Source organism: Balaenoptera physalus (genome assembly GCF_965194825.1).
Source record: "Balaenoptera physalus genome assembly, chromosome: 18".
Taxonomy (NCBI): domain Eukaryota; kingdom Metazoa; phylum Chordata; class Mammalia; order Artiodactyla; family Balaenopteridae; genus Balaenoptera; species Balaenoptera physalus.
The window spans coordinates 61,225,636-61,245,575 of NC_138899.1; the positions used below are offsets into that span (position 1 = coordinate 61,225,636).

The window sequence follows — 19,940 nt, forward strand, 5'->3', positions numbered from 1 at the left end:
ACGGGAAAGATCTTACTTTCCCTTTCCCTTTGACTTTCTTGATTCCGTGCCATCCTCTGGCTTCACCTCCTGTCTTCCAGCTCCCACTTTTCTCCATGTGCTTCTTCCAGGCAACCAGGACGAGGGAAACCTGAGGCAAATCACTTATCCCGCTATTGGTGGGAGAGCTGAGTTCGAGCAGAGAATTAACTTGGGGCGATTTTTAAAATACACGTCCAATTCGAATAAGAATTCAAAAATTCTAATTTGAAAATTCCAATTCAAAAAGATACATGCACCCCAATGTTCATTGCAGCACTGTTTACAGTAGCCAAGACATGGAAGCAACCTAAGTGTCCATCAATAGATGAATGGATAAAGAAGATGTAATGTGTATACACACACACACACACACACATACACACACAGTGGAATACTACTCAGCCATAAACAAGAATGAAATAATGCCATTTGCAGCAACATGGATGGACCTAGAGATTATCATACCAAGTGAAGTCAGTCAGACAGAGAATGACCAATAATATATGATATCACTTATATGTGGAATCTAAAAAAATGATACAAATGAACTTATTTACAAAACAGAAACAGACTCACAGACATAGAAAACAAATTTATGCTTACCGAAGGGGAAAGCGGGGGAGGGATTAATTAGGAGTTTGGGACTAGCAGATACACACTATTATATATAAAATAGATAAACAACAAAGACCTAGCAGGGAACTGTATTCAATATCTTATAATAAACTATAATGGAAAAGAATCTGAAAAAGAACATCTATACACATATATATGTATAACTGAATCACTTTGCTGTACACCTGAAACTAACACAACATTGTAAATCAACTATACTTCAATTAAAAAAATTAAAAAATACACATCCTGAGTTTCTCTTACACAGCCGCCTGCCTATCATGGACCTGAGTTTGGGAGCTGCTGAGCGGATGCTCCTGTGTCTCTGTCCTTGCATTTCAATCTCGTGACTCTTTTCTTTAATACAAAGTAGTTCACTAAGGTATGAAAGAAGGAAAGTCCCTTCCACACCCAGAGCGAGTTGAATTTGCAGAGACTGGTTGCTAAGTGAACCTTTGTTGGGGGAACATGAAGTAGTCTGAGTAAGTAGCTGAGTAACGTGAAAACCCTCCAGCAGTGCAGGGGGAGCGGAGGGATGGTATGAATTCTTTCTCCAGGTCACTGCCTTCCGTTCGTCTTCTTCCTAGAGTCCCTGCCCTTCATCTGCTTGGGAATTCCTTGAGTATTTGAAAGCACCGTGTATCCTCCCTTACCAGGTTTCATAACAAACGTGGTGAGGCCCGTTCTGAAATGAACCCTCCGTAGCCTCTCACGTGGAGATCTTGGTGGTTTGCTCCGTGTCACCCTACTCTGGCATTGCTCAGCGTCTTTGCTCTATGGAATATATTTGACTTCGTTTCTTGCAGCTGCCAACGTCGGTTGGAATGCTTGAAATTACTGAGTGTTTGCTATGCCACTGGGTGGGGATTTTAAGCTAAATATAATGTTCTGTCTTGTTTGTGGAGCTACAGAAGACTTTTTTAAAGCAGTACAATAAAGCCTAATCAAATCAGGATTACAGGGTCTGTTGCAAAGCTCCAAATTTGATAGCATTTCTTTTTTAAAGTGGAGTTAAAACAATCATGAACATATTTCTAGTAACTCGTTCTGAGATTCTGCCAGCCCACATACATGGAATGCATAAGAATATGTTGTAATTAACATATTATTCATAAGCTAGCAAGCTGTTTGAAAACAGTTTGAAGTTAAAACATAAGCATATCTTGTGTGGTGTGGGTTATGTGATTGTTTCACTGGAAAAAAAGCCTTTTTAAACAATAGGTGTTGTGTATGTCAAGCGTTTCCAGCTCGTACCAGAAATAACAACAAATTAAAAATTGTTGGGCCCCCAATGAAAGCTTTCCTCTCCTCTTTAGTAAAGTATTATATATACATAACTTATATTCCTAATACACAACTTGGTTTTAATTATGCTAAATGATATATTTCCAGATAAGCAGGAAATTTTTGAATGTGTTGAGCCATTTAATCTTGTTGCTTTCTGAGTTTTTTTTTTTCTTTCTTTTTTTTTTTTTTTTTTTTTTCTGTTCTTTTAGAACTAGTAGATCTTCCCTTGGTAAAGTTTGACTTTTCCTGCAATAAAGTGCTCGTGATTCCCATTTGTTTTAGAGAGATGAAGCAGCTGCAAGTATTACTGCTTGAGAATAACCCTTTGCAGTCTCCTCCAGCACAGGTGAGGGGTCTCACAGCAAAGCTGTTGCCGGGGGGATTGGCTATCAATAGCACCTAAGCAACTCTCAGCAGAACTGGTTTGTTGATATTTTGCAGAATTAATGTATGGATACGATCATAAACAGTCACAATCTCTTAAAACATGAAACCTCGGGTGAATCTGACTACAGTATGTTGTCTTCTGTGATATCAAACCTGTTTACCACCATTTGCCTCACTGTTCTGGTCACCACAATCCCAGAATTAGGATGTTTGATTATTTCACTTATTCAGTTATTATGTTTATCATTTTGTACGTGCATTTGAAATTTTTTCATGGAGTGTATGGATTACAAAAGGAGTAATAGATTCCTTACATTGAAGTCAGCTGGAAAATAGAGTTTAACCATTTTAAAATATGATTGTCAGTCATTTAGAGACAAGATTCAAGCTCAAATATTAAACTATGTGAGAACAGAATGAAGTATATATGCTTTCAGAATTGGAACGTTACCAGGTTAGTTATCTGACGTATATACGTTTTACACTATTTATACTTAAATGTATTTCTGTTAGAATTTTGTGGATAAGTGCAAGAGAAACTAGAAATTTCTTGAATTTTCTATTGAAGTAGAATTTGGAGGAAATGATTGCCTAAAATCTTACCTGTTTTGGAGAGGTCAAATTTGGTGGTCATTGTTGACGTGTTACTTAAGGTGAAAATGCAAAAACTAAAATATACAGAGTGAGATGTCTAGTGTTTACATTTTGTTTTGCCGTTAAAAATATATTTATTATTAATTTCTCCATAGATTTGCACCAAGGGCAAAGTGCACATATTTAAGTATCTGAGCATCCAAGCATGCCAGATTAAGACAACCGACTCCCTTTATCTCCACACCATGGAGAGGCCACATTTACACCAGCACGTGGAAGACAGGTGAGTGTGACCCCCTCGACTAGAAGCCCCCGTTTAGAGTTTGCTTAGGCCAAGGCGCTCCAGGTAACTAACTCCAAAAATCCTTTTGTTTCGCTCAGCTAATGCAGATTTATACATCAGAGTCTCGAACACTTTTGGAACAAAAAAGGGAAAATGGATGCTGTTGATAACATTTTGGCCTCTTTCAGGTTTCATCTACCCTCTCCTAATCAAGAATCAGTCCTTCCTGAGTGCAACATATGTGTGTGTGCACTTATTATAAATAAGATCTATAATATAAATATATGTATTTTTTACCTATCAGTTAAAATAACCACATCAAACTGAGACATGGTTTTTTGTTGTTTTTTAAAAAAATTTTTTGGGGTTATAGTTGATTTACAATGTTGTGTTAGAGACATGGTTTTTTTAAAAAGTTAATTTTTAATATGCTTCCAGAACATTGTTAAGAAAAAATGCAGACTTTATTTTTTTTAATTGTCTTTTAAAAATGCACTGTTCATAGATTTTGTCATTTCCTGTTCAGAATGGAAGTTTTAGAATCGTTTAACATGTCGTTGGCCATTTTATGGTGTAAACTGGGCCTTGAATTTTCAGAGAACAAAATTCTCACACGGAACACTCTTGTAGAAATGCAGGTTGTTTTTGAAATGTCTTCTTGCAGAAATCTTTCTTGAACTTTTTACTAAAAAAAGTAAATGTACTGTAGTGACTTAAAATCTCAGCCTACCCTAATGGTACCTTTATATAATGCTTAAAATATGTATTCATTATTTTATTGTTTTAAACATACTATCAAACTTATTTAGTCACTGAATAAAAGTTTACAGAATTATTGAGAGTTAGGAAATTTCATAACATAAGAGGTAAAAGCAATTGGTAGTTTTTGCTTTTTCATATGCTAGAATCAATAAAATAAGAAAATTATTAACTGTTTCAAAGAACGGGCCACTCAGGTAGAGTATAAATCCATGAAACTCCGAACACAAAGAATTTATCTTGTACCATATTTAGACGGTACAAGTATCTGATTTTCATTAGGCCCTTGTCTTAACAACCTTCAATACTGGGCGGATTTGTTGTCTTTTGGTAATAATAAAAATTTGTTTAGTAAAGTCATTATTTGAATATAAGTTGATGTCTCTTGTTGTGAACTTTGTGATTTTAATTTTTCTAAATGAATTCAATATCGATGGCATCTAACCCAGCAAGAAGGATTCTGACTCGGGCGTTGGGAGTGATAATGGAGACAAGCGATTATCTGCCACAGAGGTAAATTCGTGATCAGATTTTTTTCCTTTTGTGCTTCTAGATATATCTACCTGCATTCGCTGTACTCCTTTCGGATAAAAGGCAGTTGCATGAGAACATGTGATAATGTTTGTGAAAGTGATTTGAAATCCTCTGTTATGTAAATATTAACTGTTGTTAGCTTTTTCTGACTCTTTAATATTTTGTAAATGTCTCAAAAATAGAGTCCCTGTCTCCTTCCCCTCCTACCACACCCCTCACATTATCTGGAATGTTCTTGCACGCTTAATAAATATTATGAAATGACTAAGTGGTGTGCAAGTACCCGGAAGGCATTTTTATAAATATGTTTGTTTTTAAATGACAGAGTAACTTAGGAAAAAGTTGTTATATGCCTGCATAAATGTTAAGGAATCAAATGTACATTGCATTTTTGTTTAACATCTTTATTGGACTATAATTGCTTTACAATGGTGTGTTAGTTTCTGCTGTATCACAAAGTGAATCAGCTAGACATATACATATATCCCCATATCCCCTCCCTCTTGCATCTCCCTCCCACCCTCCCTATCCCACCCCTCTAGGTGGTCACAAAGCACCGAGCTGATCTCCCTGTGCTATGCGGCTGCTTCCCACTGTAAATGTACATTGCATTTTACCCACAGGAAATGCATTTTTGAGTAGCCATAATTTTTATATCAATATTTGTTTTCCTGAAATTCTTAGATTGTGTTGTTTTCAGATAATTGGATAACAGTTTGGTTATTTGTGAGCTAAGAGGCCTCCTACACTGGAGCTTTGTAAAGTGGTTATATATAGCTCAGTTAGAACATTTGTTATCTTATTCATAGTCTATTAGGTTCCCCCAAATCTTTCACTAATAAACCATTAAATGGGGTTTCTTGACCAGCAGAGCTAGGAGGGATAGCTGGAGTAGGGTATGTATATATTATCAGGCCTTCCTTTTTTGAGGGAACTTATTGAGTTTTTGTGGTTATTGAGTTTTGAAACATTGTAATACTCTTTGAAGATGTACTTAGTAGGTCAATTACCCTGTCTTAAGAAATCCACATTTTTACTGTATGTAAGTCCAGGAAAATTGCCTTTTCCCCGTTCTCTTAAGGCCTTTGAGGTTTAATATGTAGCTAAGATATTCGAATTTATTTTCCACTTTATTTATTTATTTGTATTTATTTATTTCGAAAATTCGAAAGTATTTTCCAAAATACTTCATAAAGCACTAGGATACCTTAAAATCTTTCTAATATAGAATATTTCAAAAGGAAGAAGAGTAGTAGGCAGAAAAAGAAGGCCAGTATCAATAAAATAAAATTACCCTCATGAACCTACATGAATAGTTTACTATGATTCCCTGGGGGAGAAAATACTCAACACATTGCTTTATAAGTTGTATTTAATTCTACTCCCTTAACTTTATTAAAACTCATAAGTCCCCTGAAATAGCCCTTTGTTTCAGAAATTACTCACCCGAGCTTATTTTCTGTTAAATTAAAACAGACTCTGCTTTATCCTTTATCTGTCTTCTAAGGATAATTAAGTTCATTAATAAAACATTACACAAAGAACTTCATTATCCTTTTGTTCTCACTTAGTATAAGTAGGATGCTAATATTCTAAAAGGAGGCCAAGGGTTTATTTTCTTCCTTTTAACTAGATGCATATCTTGGAATTTTGCTAATAAGTTTTTAAGATGGGAGGAGGGTGGAAGGAAGGACGACAGAAAGGATTATGTTCAACAGAATGAAGTGTATACATTTTCCCTTTGGCTTTTTTTTTTGTTGTCTTGCATTGTGGCCTCCTTACCTGAGAACACTTCCTAGAAATGTTTTTTTTTTACAAGGATAAGGGTTCTGGATTATTCTATGTAGCTTTCTATTTTCACTTTATTTGGCAAATATTTTATTATCTGTGGTCAGTCAGTCTTGCTTCCTACTTACATCTCATTGTGGGGTTCAGAAATCACACCTCATTCCTTTCTTTGGCTGTTGCCATTGGTTGATTTAGCATTTGTCACTCTGATTGATTTAGCATTTGTCACTCAGATAAACAAGCAAAAAAATGTGAGGCTCAGTGAATAGCTGTGTAATGAATGAAATGTACATTTGTTTTCTGCCAGTTTCTGAACAATCTGTGCACGTGTCCAAAAGTAAACGAACACTGTACTGTGAAAAATTATAGCCTCAGGAGTTTAGAAGCAAGCCACAGAAACGTGCTCTGTGAAGGTTCCTGATCCCTGTGATTCGAAAAGCTTTTCATGAAATAGCGACGCTAAAACGGAGACACAGGAAAATAAATGAGGCTTCATATTTCATTTGTGACAGAATCATAGATTATGTGAATAAACTTCATCAGTTAGTGTGGGAAACAAGACCCCCAGGGAGAACTAACTCTGATTACTAAATCGAAGCATTATTCTGAAAACTGCACAGAACCCCTGTTCCTTTTAAGTACTATATATTATATATTTAAAGTAGCTTCTTATATATTTAAAGCAGCTTCCTCAGCCTAGACAGGGAAATAAACTGAAGCTTGATGTTGCGTGTAAGATGCACTGTAAATAAATGAGATGTTGTCCCAGAGGCTGACTGCCTGCTTCCTGTGACTGGCCACATGAAACCTTAATATAGTTTTGGTAAATTTGTGTTGTCAGATCTCAGAGCACCATTACTATTGAAGCGATCGATTAGACTTAGGGCTGGTATGGTAGTGTATTTCCAGTTATTTCTTTGTTCTCTCAGGTCTTAGGTTTGAAAATATCATCAGGTACCCGAAAAAATTTCAGCTCAAAACATACATACAGAGAAGTACGTGAGTGTTAGCTTGATGAATTTTGACAAAGTGAACGCACTCATAACCAGCTCCCAGTTAGAGAAACAGAACTTTACCAGCCACCCAGAAAGCCCCCATCATGCGCCCACCCCCCTAACCTAAGAGCAGCCGCTATCCTGACTTCAAACACCATGGATTAGTTTTGCCCATTTTTGAACTTATATAAGTGGCATTGTCCTTTGGTGTCTTTTACTCAATATTATGTTTGTGAGAATCACAGTATGTTTTTTTTTTTTAATCACATAGCATTCTCTTAATCTATATTGATAAGACTTCTCCCTTGAATGAGGCAGTGTCCTGTTTCTTTTCAGCCTTCTGATGAAGACACCGTTAGCCTCAATGTGCCAATGTCAAATATCGTGGAAGAAGAACAGGTCAAGGAGGACACCTGCCATCGCCTTAGTCCAGTTAAAGGTCTGAGAATGAAGGATGGGGAGAAAGAGCTTGTTTTTAACTTTCAAATGCTATGTTTAAAATATGCAGAAACATGGCAACAGTAATAGTTAGTGTTTATTGAGCATTTCATATGCCCCAGGCACTGTGCTAATCTGTGAAGGTCATCTCATTTAAAATTCAAAACTCTGAGATGGATACTCTAATCATCTCCATTCTATAGGTGAGTCTCAGTTTAAGTAACTTGCCAGTGGTCACGTAGCTAGTAATAGTAGAGGTATTCTCATTCTGAAGATTTATTTAAGATTCTTTAAATCCATTATTGGAAAAAAATATTGATATGTAGATATACTATTTAGGACAACTCTAGCTATTGTAACACATAAAATGCCCAAATTTCATTGACTTAACACAATCCAAAGTCAGTCCGAAGGGGAGTTAGTGATTCCCAGGCAACTCTCCTCCACTCAGTGCTTCAAGAACCCAAGTTCCTTTTGTCTGGTGACTCTACCGTCTTTACTTTATATTAAATTATATTTCCAAGTCCGTCTGTTTCAAGCTAAAGGGGAAAGCATGAAGGTTCGCTCCAGGAATGGGAACAAAGGGTCCAGCTCCCAGTTAGAGAAATAGAACTTTACCAGCGACGCAGAAAGCGTGGGCTGGGCCTTTCACAGGCCCAGGGGTCATATCTAACTACATGCAAGGGTGGGAAATGTAGTTGGGATGTGTGCCCAGGAATCTACTTGACTTTGAACAAGTCAGTTGACCTTAATTCTGTCACCTGTAAATGAGATGATTAGATGAGGTGATTTGTAATGTTTTGTGTAGCTCTAAAAGTCTGTGATTCTTTGATAATCACCAGATGACCACTAAACACTCTATGTCTTGCCTACTTTAAAATCCTAGTAATACACTTCATATCTTGGTGAGTAGCCCTCCTTTGATTACATTATGACAGTAATTTGACTGCTTCTGTTTATTCAGTGACTTTTAAGTAAATTATAAAATGTAATGTTTACATTTGTGGCAGAGGCTGTTTGATGACATGTGGATAGTATAGAACTAGATTAATATGCAGATTATCTCCCTAATAGTTTGACTTGCTCTCCCTAGTGACGGGAGAACTATTTAAACCAACTCACACTCTAGTGTTTGCTTTCACTTATGCTCAGGTTTTTAAGGTTAGCATTTGTTTATCTGAGATGATGATTGGAACCATACATTGTCCTCAAATATAACTGTATACGTTATGCAAAAATATGACTGCCACTTTATTAATTTAGATAAGCTTTGTAACAGTATATGCAGTGTAAGAGGTAGTGTTTTAGGCAAATTTTTTAAAATAAAAGAATTATATCATTCGTCACCAGTTTTCCTCCCCTCTGTTCTAGAAGTGTGTATTTTTTGCTGGCTAGGAGTCCTTGAAGGTGGTGTGGTCCTACTTGTTTCTTTCCCAGTGTCCAGATCAGAGAGAAGAGATCTGCTTTTCCTCCTTTCACCTCTCCTGCACCATCTAGAACGCAGACGTGTTGGATGAGCTCTGACTGTGCTTTCCCCTCCATGTGGTCCTCATCATAGTCACTTCTTTTGTTGTTATGATTTGGGGTCCTTATTTTAGTCCTTTCCCACACTCTTTCTCGCAGTTGTTCACTAATTTTTTTTTTTTAATACATTTATTTATTTATTTATTTTTGGCTGCGTTGGGTCTTCGTTGCTGCGCGCGGGCTTTCTCTAGTTGAGGCGAGCAGGGGCTACTCTTCGTTGCGGTGCACAGGCTTCTCACTGTGGTGGCTTCTCTTGTTGTGGAGCATGGGCTCTAGGCACGCAGGCTTCAGTAGTTGTGGCACGCGGGCTCAGTAGTTGTGGCTCACGGGCTCTAGAGCACAGCCTCAGTAGTTGTGGCGCATGGCCTTAGTTGCTCCGCGGCATGTGAGATCTTCCCGGACCAGGGCTCGAACCCATGTCCCCTGCATTAGCAGGCGGATTCTTAACCACTGCACCACCAGGGAAGTCCCATTCACTAATTTTTTTAATCCCCAAAATGTTTAGTATTATACCTGCCCTTTAGTAGTTGCTCGATAACTACTGAATTTTGAGTTTGAAATACTTACTTGTCACACGTTGCTGAGAGCACAAAAAGCCCTCTTTTATACTTTCTATTCTCTGTTCCTTAAAAGAAATTAGAGGAAGTTTCATTTCTTTCAAAAGGAACTAAGCCATATAGGGGCCTTGACTTTTAAGTTCATTTGATTTGGAGTTTTCCATTTCTTTTACTTTTCATCCTCTTCTTTCTCCTTTTTTCACCTTTTCCTCACATCCTTTCGGAAAGAGAAAACTTGGGTCATTCATATACCTCCAGAAGAGGTCAGGGAGAAGACTGAAAAACTAGGTGATGTATTTTAGAGTCATCTATGTTTTGCTCATCTGCTTATGAAATCATGCTTTCTATCTTTCTCTGTGTTTTCCTAATAGGGGAATTTCATCAGGAATTTCAACCAGCGCCTTCCCTTGTGAGTGACAATGAGAACTCAGGAGAAGAAAGAGACCAATTTTCCCACGGAACAGACGTTCTCCATTCGGAATTTATAAACTATATTAAGGCAAGTGGAGGATAATAATTTTTTAACTTATTTACTTCTGTAAATAAGTAGAATTTATGTTCAAGGTTACCAATCCATCACCTTAAATGTCAGCTTGCTACCACCTTCCTTGGGCCTTTATAACATCTTCTCAAAGTCCAACGTGTTTATTTGCCGATATTAGGAGCTTGTCCCTTTCATCCGTACCTCTCTATTTGACTGTGTATATGGATGATTTTCTTTTGTATTCAGAAATTACTCAGCTCTCTGGTAGTCAGTGCATTGTATAAGTTATCAGAATTACCATGACCATCCAGTAAAAGCTAAAACAAAGTTTCACATGCTTTTCAACATATTCTAGGTATGTAAGTTTTTCTTGGGAGTATATTCATAGTAAAAGAAGAAAAATGGAGACTTTTAAAATCTGGAAATGAATGTCTTCCCTTTTTAGAAGGGTCACTCTGAGGACACATTCATAAACAGGTATAGTGGCGCTGAGGTGTTGAAATGTTAGATGAAGTCACTAAATTGTCAGGCAAACCTTCGTCATAGGAGCGGCAAAAACGAGAGAAAAACTAGCCCTTTATAAACCTGGCAGTTAAGGTTCCACTTTGTGACACAATTAGGTGCCTTGGTATGTTTCTGCCGGTCCTTTTGGTTCGGGTCGTGGCACCCAAGGATCACGAAGATAATCCTTTAGGTAAAATTCAGGTTCCTTGTGGCTTGTGAGAGACGATGGTCTCTGAGTTACTGTGTTGAAGTCGGGCCCGGGGTCTCTAGGTGCTGGTTCTTATTTCCTGAGGATGGTGTTAGGATGGCTGGGCTCTGTCTCAACTAACGTCTCTGGGCATCACCTTCAAGGGAACTGGGAGGAAAACAGCTGAATCGTACACTGTAGGAGACTCTGGTGTACTCAAGACAAAAATAATGAACCTCTCATACGACATACATTTGTAGAAAACCTAATTCTTTATTCTGTATATTTAATCCATCATAAATCCATCAGTTCTTGTTTCAGAATATCTCACACCCACTGCCTCCTTTCTGTCCTCCGCCTCCACTGACATGACTTCAGTGGAGCCTTATCATTGCTTATTCTTAGGACAGCAGGAGTCCCTCCGACCCCAGCTGAGCATCCAGCGTCCCGCCCCTGCTGCTGCCAGACATTTTCCTAAAGTAAAAACTTCATCCTGTGGGGCTTCCCTGGTGGCGCAGTGGTTGAGAGTCTGCCTGCCAATGCAGGGGACACGGGTTCAAGCCCTGGTCTGGGAAGATCTCACATGCCGCGGAGCAACTGGGCCCGTGAGCCACAACTACTGAGCCTGCGCGTCTGGAGCCTGTGCTCCGCAACAAGAAAGGCCGCGGTAGTGAGAGGCCCGCGCACCGCGATGAAGAGTGGCCCCCGCTTGCCGCAACTGGAGAGAGCCCTCGCACAGAAACGAAGACCCAACACAGCCAAAAATAAATAAATAAATAAATAAATTAAAAACAAAAAAAACAAACAAAAAACTTCATCCTGTGACTCTCCAGCCAGTGGTTTTCACAAGGCTCTCCCAGATTTGATGCCTGTCTATCAGCTCTGAGACAAGTCCGTCAGCAAAACATGGAAAATTGGGCTTCTGTCTTTCTTTTATGAAGAGTTCATCTTAAGTTGAGGGTCTAAAGTAAAGATGGAAGCCTTGAAGGAAAGCAATTAAAGTGATTAGTAAAATAAAACATGTTGTTTCAAAACAGATTCTTCTAGATTTAGAGATTTCAGGATGCACAGGGCTCCATGGGAATGGCTGCTGTACAGCATGGGTCCTGTGGGTCGAATCTAGGGGAGCAAATGGGGTGTAGAAATCTACAGCAAATGTGTCCTGAGTTCCTACAAGAGGCTTCCGTTGGCGAGTGGAGAAGAACGCTAATCATAAAATAAAACATAAATCTACAATTAAAAGTTGTATGCTGCAATTCAGGCCCATTTTCCCCTTGACTTGCATCACTCTTCAAGTCTGTGAGAATGTGTTTGACTGTCAGCCAGTGTGCTGAACTACTCAGTCCTCGACGATCAAGAGTTCTGTGTTTTATATAATCCTGTTTTCTGTCCGCTGAGTAAGCATCTTGTGCTTTTGTAACTACGGTTGATCCTTATTCACAGCAGTTCTATTCGATAGCGTTTCCTCAAACACTGAAATATCCAGTCCTGAACTGTTGCCCCCACGGGAAATACAGGGTTAGGTTCCTACGAGCCTCTGATCACACATTTTTGTCAACTGGTCAATACATAACCTGGTTTTATGTGTATTTCTGTCTCAAGACACCCTATTTAATATGTACTGTTAGTGCATTAACACTGAACTTGAGGCCAGCAGCCCCGTTAACTCATGCGGGAAGGAAGCTTACCTAACGCAGGTGTTTTCTCTGTAAGGTACAGTACATATCATAGCCTTCTTGTGCTTGGGATAAGACAGCACTTCAGTACTATGCTAGGGGGCATTTTAAACAGCAGAATCACCAACCAAAGGCACAGAAGTGTGAAAATGGGATACTAAATAGGCTCTGAAAAGGACACTTTTTTACAGTCTGAGAGCCGAAACAAGAAAGCAGGTCGCTCGCTACCTTGTTCAGCCTCAACTGGGAATTGCATTTTGGGGTTGGGAACTCCAGTTTTTCGCCAGGCTCTGCGTGTGTCTGCAAAAGCACCACGAGTATTGGTTTTGGGGTGACAAATAGATTTTAGTAAGGAGGCAAATTCATAAATACGGAATCCATGAATAATGTGTATCAACTGTGTCACCATCTAACCTAGCAAAAGAAACCCGGTATACCTCTGTTTTGCATACTGAAAAAAAGTATATTTTCTACTATTGGCTACTTTTTATTATGAAACTGAAAATTAGAAGGAAATACCCATGGCTCCTATAGTTGAAACTCAACAGGAAGAGATAAGAACATGTTTTCTTGGTTGTTTCTTGTAGTATATTTTCACCCATGAATTTCACTAGCATTTGGGTAGAGGCACAGTAATTTATATATTGATTTTATTATGCACTAAAAGTATAATCTATATAGAAAAAGTCTGAGTGTTTTTCAAGCCAGAAGTTGACATCATGCAGCTAGATACCTCCTCAGAAAAAGACTTATTTTCTGTGACACATCTGGAGAATTGGCTGGGCCTGAGTTAGTTAATGAAGTGTCAGAACTTTGACACAGAAAACAGTCCTTTTGTCTGTTGTTCCTTCCTTGCTAGGGGAATGTTTGCCCATTCAGGGATGGCTTCCGTTTTAGCTGTCAGCTGAGTTAAAGCAGCACTTCTCTGTGTCAGAGATCAAAATGGAAAGACTCGCATGGAAGTTCCAACAGTGGGACATGCCTTTCTAAATACTCCCACCACAGTGCTTCTTTGGGATATTAAGAGGGGGGTGCATTTCAGTGAAATCTGCACGTTGTACATGTGAAAGCTATTAGATGCAATTTGAGTCATTTTTCTGTCGTTAAGAGACTTTTTTGTTAACAGTGTGCGTGTGCACGCGTGCGCGTGCACACACACACACACACACACACACTGCTCCTCTCACCAACATCAGAATGCACATTCTCATGTGACTGACAAGCCCGACTGAGGAACCTGTCAACATCAGGAGGTGCTAAGAGGGCAATAATGAATGGAGTTAAGCTTTGCATTTCTGACTCTTTTCTAAGTTAACAGGTGTTGTAGTCCTCTGCCAGGTTTTCTTTTCTTCTTTTTAAAAATTTTATTTTATTTTTAATTGTGGCAAAATACATAAAACTTACCATCTTAGCCATTTTTTAAGTATACAGTTCAATGGTAAGTACATTCACATTGTTGTGTAACCATCACCACTATCCATCTCCAAAACTCTTTCATCTTGTAAAACTGACACTCTTTCCCCATGAAACCATAGCTTCCCAATCCCCTCCCCGCTCTCCTCTGGCAACTACCATTCTTCTTTGTGTCTTTATGAATTTGACTATTCTAGGAACCTCATGTAAGTGGAATCATACAGTATTTTTCTTCCTGTGACTCACTTATTTCACTTAGCATAATGTCCTCAGGGTTCATCTATGTTGTAACGTGTGTTAGAATTTCCGTCCTTTTTAAGGCTGAATGATATTCCATTGTATGGAAAGACCACATTTTCTCCATTCATCCATTCATGGACACTTGGGTTGTTTCCACCTTTTGGCTGTTGTGAATATGGATGAGGGCAGGTTTAGACTGTTAACTGTTACAGCCAGTGGCTCTCAGAAGACCCATGTGTTCCGTCCACAGGAAAGGACTGGGGCCTGTGAAGAACTGTTACGGATAGAAGAGGACGCGCACTGGCCATCAGAGGGGATGTGAGTACCGAAGGCTGGTGATGAACCACCATCCTGTGAAGTTCATGTTTCAAGCAGAATGGCAGCCTTGTCCTCATAGAACTTTGGTCCACTTTTCTTTGAGCAAGCTGATACCTTACTCAACGATATTGATCAGAAGTTGCAAGTTTTCCTCTGTCTCATGCTTACTGTCATAGTATTGGGGCCATACTGTGCCAGGTCATACCTGTTCCTTGGCCTTGAGTTTTATCTGATTTGAGGCTGTGAGTAGAATGTGATTCAGGAAATCAGATAGAATTTCTAGACTAGAGATTCTAGCTTACTTTCCTTTCTCTCAACAAACTGACAACTGGACCTAAAGTGATACGTGGTCCTGTTCCCACTTTTTTCCCCAGAGTCTTCAAGTCCAAGATCTGAGAAAACCATAGACCTCAATGTCTTGGTCTTAAGTCTAATAGTTGTAATAGCTAACAATTATTAAACACCACGTGCCAGGCACTGTCCTAAATACTTCACAGGTAGTAACTCATTTCCTCTTTACAACAATCCTGTAAGTCCTATTGTTATCCCTCACTTCACCGATGACGAAACTGAAGCACAGGGAGATTGCTTATCTTGCCCCAGGGTTGCAGAGGGCTGGGATCTCGTACCAGATGGACATTGCTTCTACTCTATTGCATATAAAGATTTACACAGGAGGGCATAAGTGATTCATCTAACAGACACTAAACCACTTTACTGGTTTACCACTCAGGGGGACTGAGTTTGGACCATACGGCAGAGGGTAGGTTTTTGGTTCCCAGGATTTTGTTTTCCACGATCTGGCATGTAGGCCTGGACCGTCCATCAAACCACATGAGGGTTTTCCCCTCAGTGAGAATTTACTCCATTGTTAAAAAGTTTTTCCACTTACAGAAAGACATTGGCTTGTATTCTGTAGTGGAAAGCAGTAACCGTGATCAAATCTCTCGTGCCCTTTAAAAATATTGCAGAGTTCCTTTCAAACCACTGTCCAGTATAACCAGCTATTTGTTGGATATATTTCTCTGATCCCGAGGAGGACTAGCTTGCTCATAGAATTATAGGGAAAAGGATTTTATAGGGAAAGAGTTTTTAAACTGTGTAAAGCTTTGGAAACCCCATTCTCAAGCTTATATCTGTTGTTCCCAACCCTGCCTGTAAATCAGTATCATCTGTAGAGCTTAAGAAAATGTCCAAGCCCCAGACAGATCTACTTAGGAGTATCAGACCTGGCATGTTTTTTTAAGCACCATAGGTGATTTTGCTGCTGAAAGAGCCTGGACTGGGAACCAGAATCCCACGCTGAAGTCCCATATTGTATGAAAGCAATAAAACTGAGCCAGGCTGGTTGAACTGGAATTGGAAGTAGTGCAGACCCGCCGTAGCTGAGCACCTTGTGGATCCCCGTAAGGCTCAGGAAAGTACAGACTGAGAACCACCCAGCCGGTCCATTGCCCTGATGTTACAGATGAGCGGTGCCCACGGGCATTGAGACTTTGTGTGAGCTGCTTTACAGCCTAGCTGGCTCCCCGCACCCAGCAACTCTTTCTGCTACACTCTGGCAGCCCACCCCACAGGGTACTGACACATCTTCACTAAAATGTTGAGTTTGTCAAAAATCATTTTTACAGTGTCAGATGGATTTGTATAAGTTTGTTCTTAAGAACCTAGGTTCTATTCCTGTTCTAGTGATCATTTTCAGTCTAAAGCTTGGTTTCGTGTTGCAGAATAAGTTCATCCAAAGACCAGGACACGAATATAGCAATGATTGAACAGCTGAGAGAAGCAGTGGATCTGCTGCAAGATCCCAACAGGTAGGTGTGTCTTTCCTTGGCCCAGGTTTCAGGTGTCAGTAATGTACACTAATTTACTGAGTGCATTATCTCAGTTTTTAAGATATTTATACACACGGTATGGGCTTAACCACTAACCGCTAACAAAGAAAAGTCATTTTAACTGCCTGTTTTCCCGAGATCCATAAGTAAAAGAGTCAAACTTCTGGAGGGACTGAGATCAATTCCCTGCTTTCCATCCCTTCATGCAATTCATTCACCCTTCGTGGAATTCATAGGGCAATTTTTCTATAATTCTTAGACAACAGAAATACGGTAAAAGTGCGTATTTTATATAGCTTGAAGTTTAAACCCCTGGAATAGAGAAATATAAGAGAGTGTCCAAAAAGGAAAGACTTGGTTTATCAAGTACTACCATATTTATTTCTGATGGTGCCAAATATATGTTAACTAAATCATATATTTTCTAAAGATTTGGGTGACAAGATAATTTTTTAATTGAATTAGTCATTATCAATAATAAGCACTTTATATGTAGGTATATTTTTGGGTTTCTTAGCTGAGGATAACGGAATTCCCACAGACAAAATATTTTTCAGTAAAGCAGTATACCTGGTATCAAGTAATAACTGCCGTATTGATAGAGAAATAGATCCGAAGCTTATCCCTGGTTAACTGTTCAGGGATGCTGGGAATTTAAATGTGAAGATAATGTGGTCTTGTATTGATAATATGGTGAGCGTGGAAATCACACCACATTCTGGGAATTTATGAACAGGGTGATGAGTGAGTCCCAGAGTGCCAGTGAGAGTACACCACCACTGTTGTCTGGCTCTAAAAGAATAGTTTTAGCTCGGGTTGAGTATGGCTGGAAATCTTTAGCAATTGATTTGAAAAGCATTTCAATTCTGCAGACATTAGTTGAGTGCTTAGAGCATGGAAAGATCTACAGTGTGCACCTTGGGGGATATAAAGATGAACAAGACACATCTCTTCCTTCTAGGAACTTAAACTCTAGTAATAGACTTTGCTTTGAGTAGTGATTTATAAGTGTAATTGATTTAAGTGCTTGAAGTGAAGGGGAAGAGTGATAACTAGAGTGAATGCCTGACCCCAGATGGAGAAGGGAAGATGGCTTGGCCGACCTTCCTGAAGGTTGGAGTATTTTACCTGGGCCTTTAATAGCTGGCATTTTCTGGATTGAATTAAAAGCTTATGCAAAGGTACAGAGGTCAAAAAGAATGGAGCAAGCTTGGAAAATCTCAGGCAGCAAAGGTGATCTCCATGCTGGCTGTGCTTCAGTATCATTTGCAGAAGTTTCAGAACACAGACACTCTGCCCGACACTACCTGTGGCGCTGGTGGTCTGGCCGTTTTTATTCTTTAAAAGTTCTGCCGGTGCTTCTGATGTGCAGCCAGGACTGAGACTCACCAGAGAGACCTTTTGGAGGGATGCAGGCGTGACTTCGAATGCTGTGTGGAGGAGCTGAGACTTTATTTTATATGTAGGGGGAGGTAATGATGGTTTAAAAATATGATTATTCATGTTGTTAATTCTCCCTAATGTTTGGCTCAGGGCCTGGCTTATTAGTAAGCACCTAACCAAGGTGTGTTCCTTAAAGAGCTGAGTTTCACATCCTAAAAGAGAGAGAGAGAGAGAAATGATAAGGAATGGGGAAATAGCATGGCTGGAGAAGAACATACCTTAATCAACCAGATACTGGTTGCAAACCCAGCTCTAATACCAGTTCATCTGGGTAAGTTATATAACTTCTCTGTACCCCAGTTTTCTCATCTATAAGATGGGCTGTGAGTACGTATCTTTTAGTGTTGTGAAGATTTGAAATAATAAGTGAACTGCTGGTGGAAAGGTAAACAGGCAGAACCACTCCAGAAGACATCCTTGTAGTTTGTAGCCATAGTCTAAAAATAGATATAAAACTTTTGAATTAATTCTAAAAAATATCCTAAGGGACAAAGAGATATGAACAGCAATTGTGAGGGGAGGGGTGTTTTTAATAGCAAATATTTGCAAAAAAGGAAATGATCTAACAATTTGGAGATAACTTAAATTTTGGTCATTAATAAGATGGTATATGTGACCAATAAAATGTTCTTTAAACTTTCCACTATATTTTAGGTTGCTCATTATATAATGTTAACTTTAAAAAGTATAAAAAATGCATAAAGTTTGATCCCAACGATATAAATAGAATTAGGTCCCAATTGTATAAGAAGCTTAGGAAAAATTAAAACTAGAAAGAAATATATTAAGATGGATTTTTTTTCTGTGGGTATTTCTAAATTACTACTTTTCTTTATACTTTTAAATATTGTAGATACACAGTGGTAGGTACTGTGGTAGTTCTCTGGTGATTGTTTGAAGTGGGTGTTGAGGATGGGAGGGAACGGTCCAAGGTGTTTTAGACCTGACCCCTCATGTCTCCATCTGAGATGGGGAACCAAGAGGAACAGCAGGTTTTTAGGAGGAGGATGTTGGGGTCAGTTTAGCACCTGCTGAGCAGAATCCAAGGTGGCAATGTGACAACGTCCATTCAGCGGCTAGATGTTTAGGTCTGGGGCTTCGAGACTTAGGTTTAAAAGTTACTTTCATAAGGTGCTGCCATAACAGAAGTAGTATAAGGGGATGAGGTTCCCAAGGGCAAGCATATCAATGGGAAGGGAATGTGAGTCCAGGACAGAGCCTGGAAGACATGATGTGACAGAGAGAAGGCCCCACTTGGGCTCAAACTTTATATTGTTTTAATATTTCTACATTTTTGTATTACTTTTCCAATAAACTTTTCTTACAAATTCGAGATTACTATGTGAGCCCCAAAGTGAAAAAGAACAGCCTTGTTTGATGGAAATAGCAGCGGTGAGGAATGTGGGACTGGGACCAAGTGTAAGATTGGGGTGACCCGGAAGGTGTGGCTCCCCGCTCTGGACCTCAGTTGCATCATCTTTCCTGAGAAGTGGGATGAACTGAGGATCTGGAGATGCCTCTCCAGCTTGGAAAGGTCTGAGGCAAAGAGTCGCCGCCAAGGATGTCAAGCAAGTCAGCATGGTGGGCGTGGAAGAAAACAGCCTTGAGTAACCTTCCAAGGGATAGTTGATTTGCGTCTTTATGGATTGCTATTTTAAAATTATTTACGTTGTAAAACTTTATAGGGATTTGATTTCCTCCCTAAAATAATCCACTAATTTGGCTGCTGCAGATCTTTGTTGTACATCCTGAAATAGATATTATAATACGACAATCCTAACTTGATAATAACGTGTCTTTGCGCCAGTGTAATAGGGATAAAGAAAGAGTCCTGTTTTTGTCCTAATAAAGAGAGGGCACTTCAAGAGGTCACTTATTTCTAGCTGCTTTTGAATAATAGTAATAAAAAGTTTATGTACACATTAAGGTTTTCCTTTATCTCATATTTCCTAGATCCAGATCTTTCTTTTAGTCAAGCTGCTGATTACAGGATTAAATTTTAGAGCTTTATCTTTCACACAACCTTAACATCAAAAAATTGAGTCGAATATTGCTATC

The 19,940-nt window shown here is 39.1% G+C and overlaps 1 protein-coding gene across 4 annotated transcripts in view; it reads left to right on the forward strand.

Annotated features, from left to right (window-relative positions):
• The window catches only part of LRCH1 (leucine rich repeats and calponin homology domain containing 1), a 111,569-nt gene that overhangs the window by 37,919 nt on the left and 53,710 nt on the right, over positions 1 to 19,940 (forward strand). For all 4 annotated transcript variants that reach the window (XR_014256279.1, XM_082435393.1, XM_082435395.1 and 1 more), the window contains exons 4-10: positions 2,133 to 2,269; positions 3,060 to 3,187; positions 4,396 to 4,459; positions 7,600 to 7,702; positions 10,154 to 10,281; positions 14,537 to 14,604; positions 16,332 to 16,418. Coding sequence is in view for 3 of the 4 variants with exons in the window: in XM_082435393.1 (XP_082291519.1) it covers positions 2,133 to 2,269; positions 3,060 to 3,187; positions 4,396 to 4,459; positions 7,600 to 7,702; positions 10,154 to 10,281; positions 14,537 to 14,604; positions 16,332 to 16,418 (715 nt within the window). In the remaining variant the exon portion in view is untranslated. The remainder of the gene's footprint in view (positions 1 to 2,132; positions 2,270 to 3,059; positions 3,188 to 4,395; positions 4,460 to 7,599; positions 7,703 to 10,153; positions 10,282 to 14,536; positions 14,605 to 16,331; positions 16,419 to 19,940) is intronic.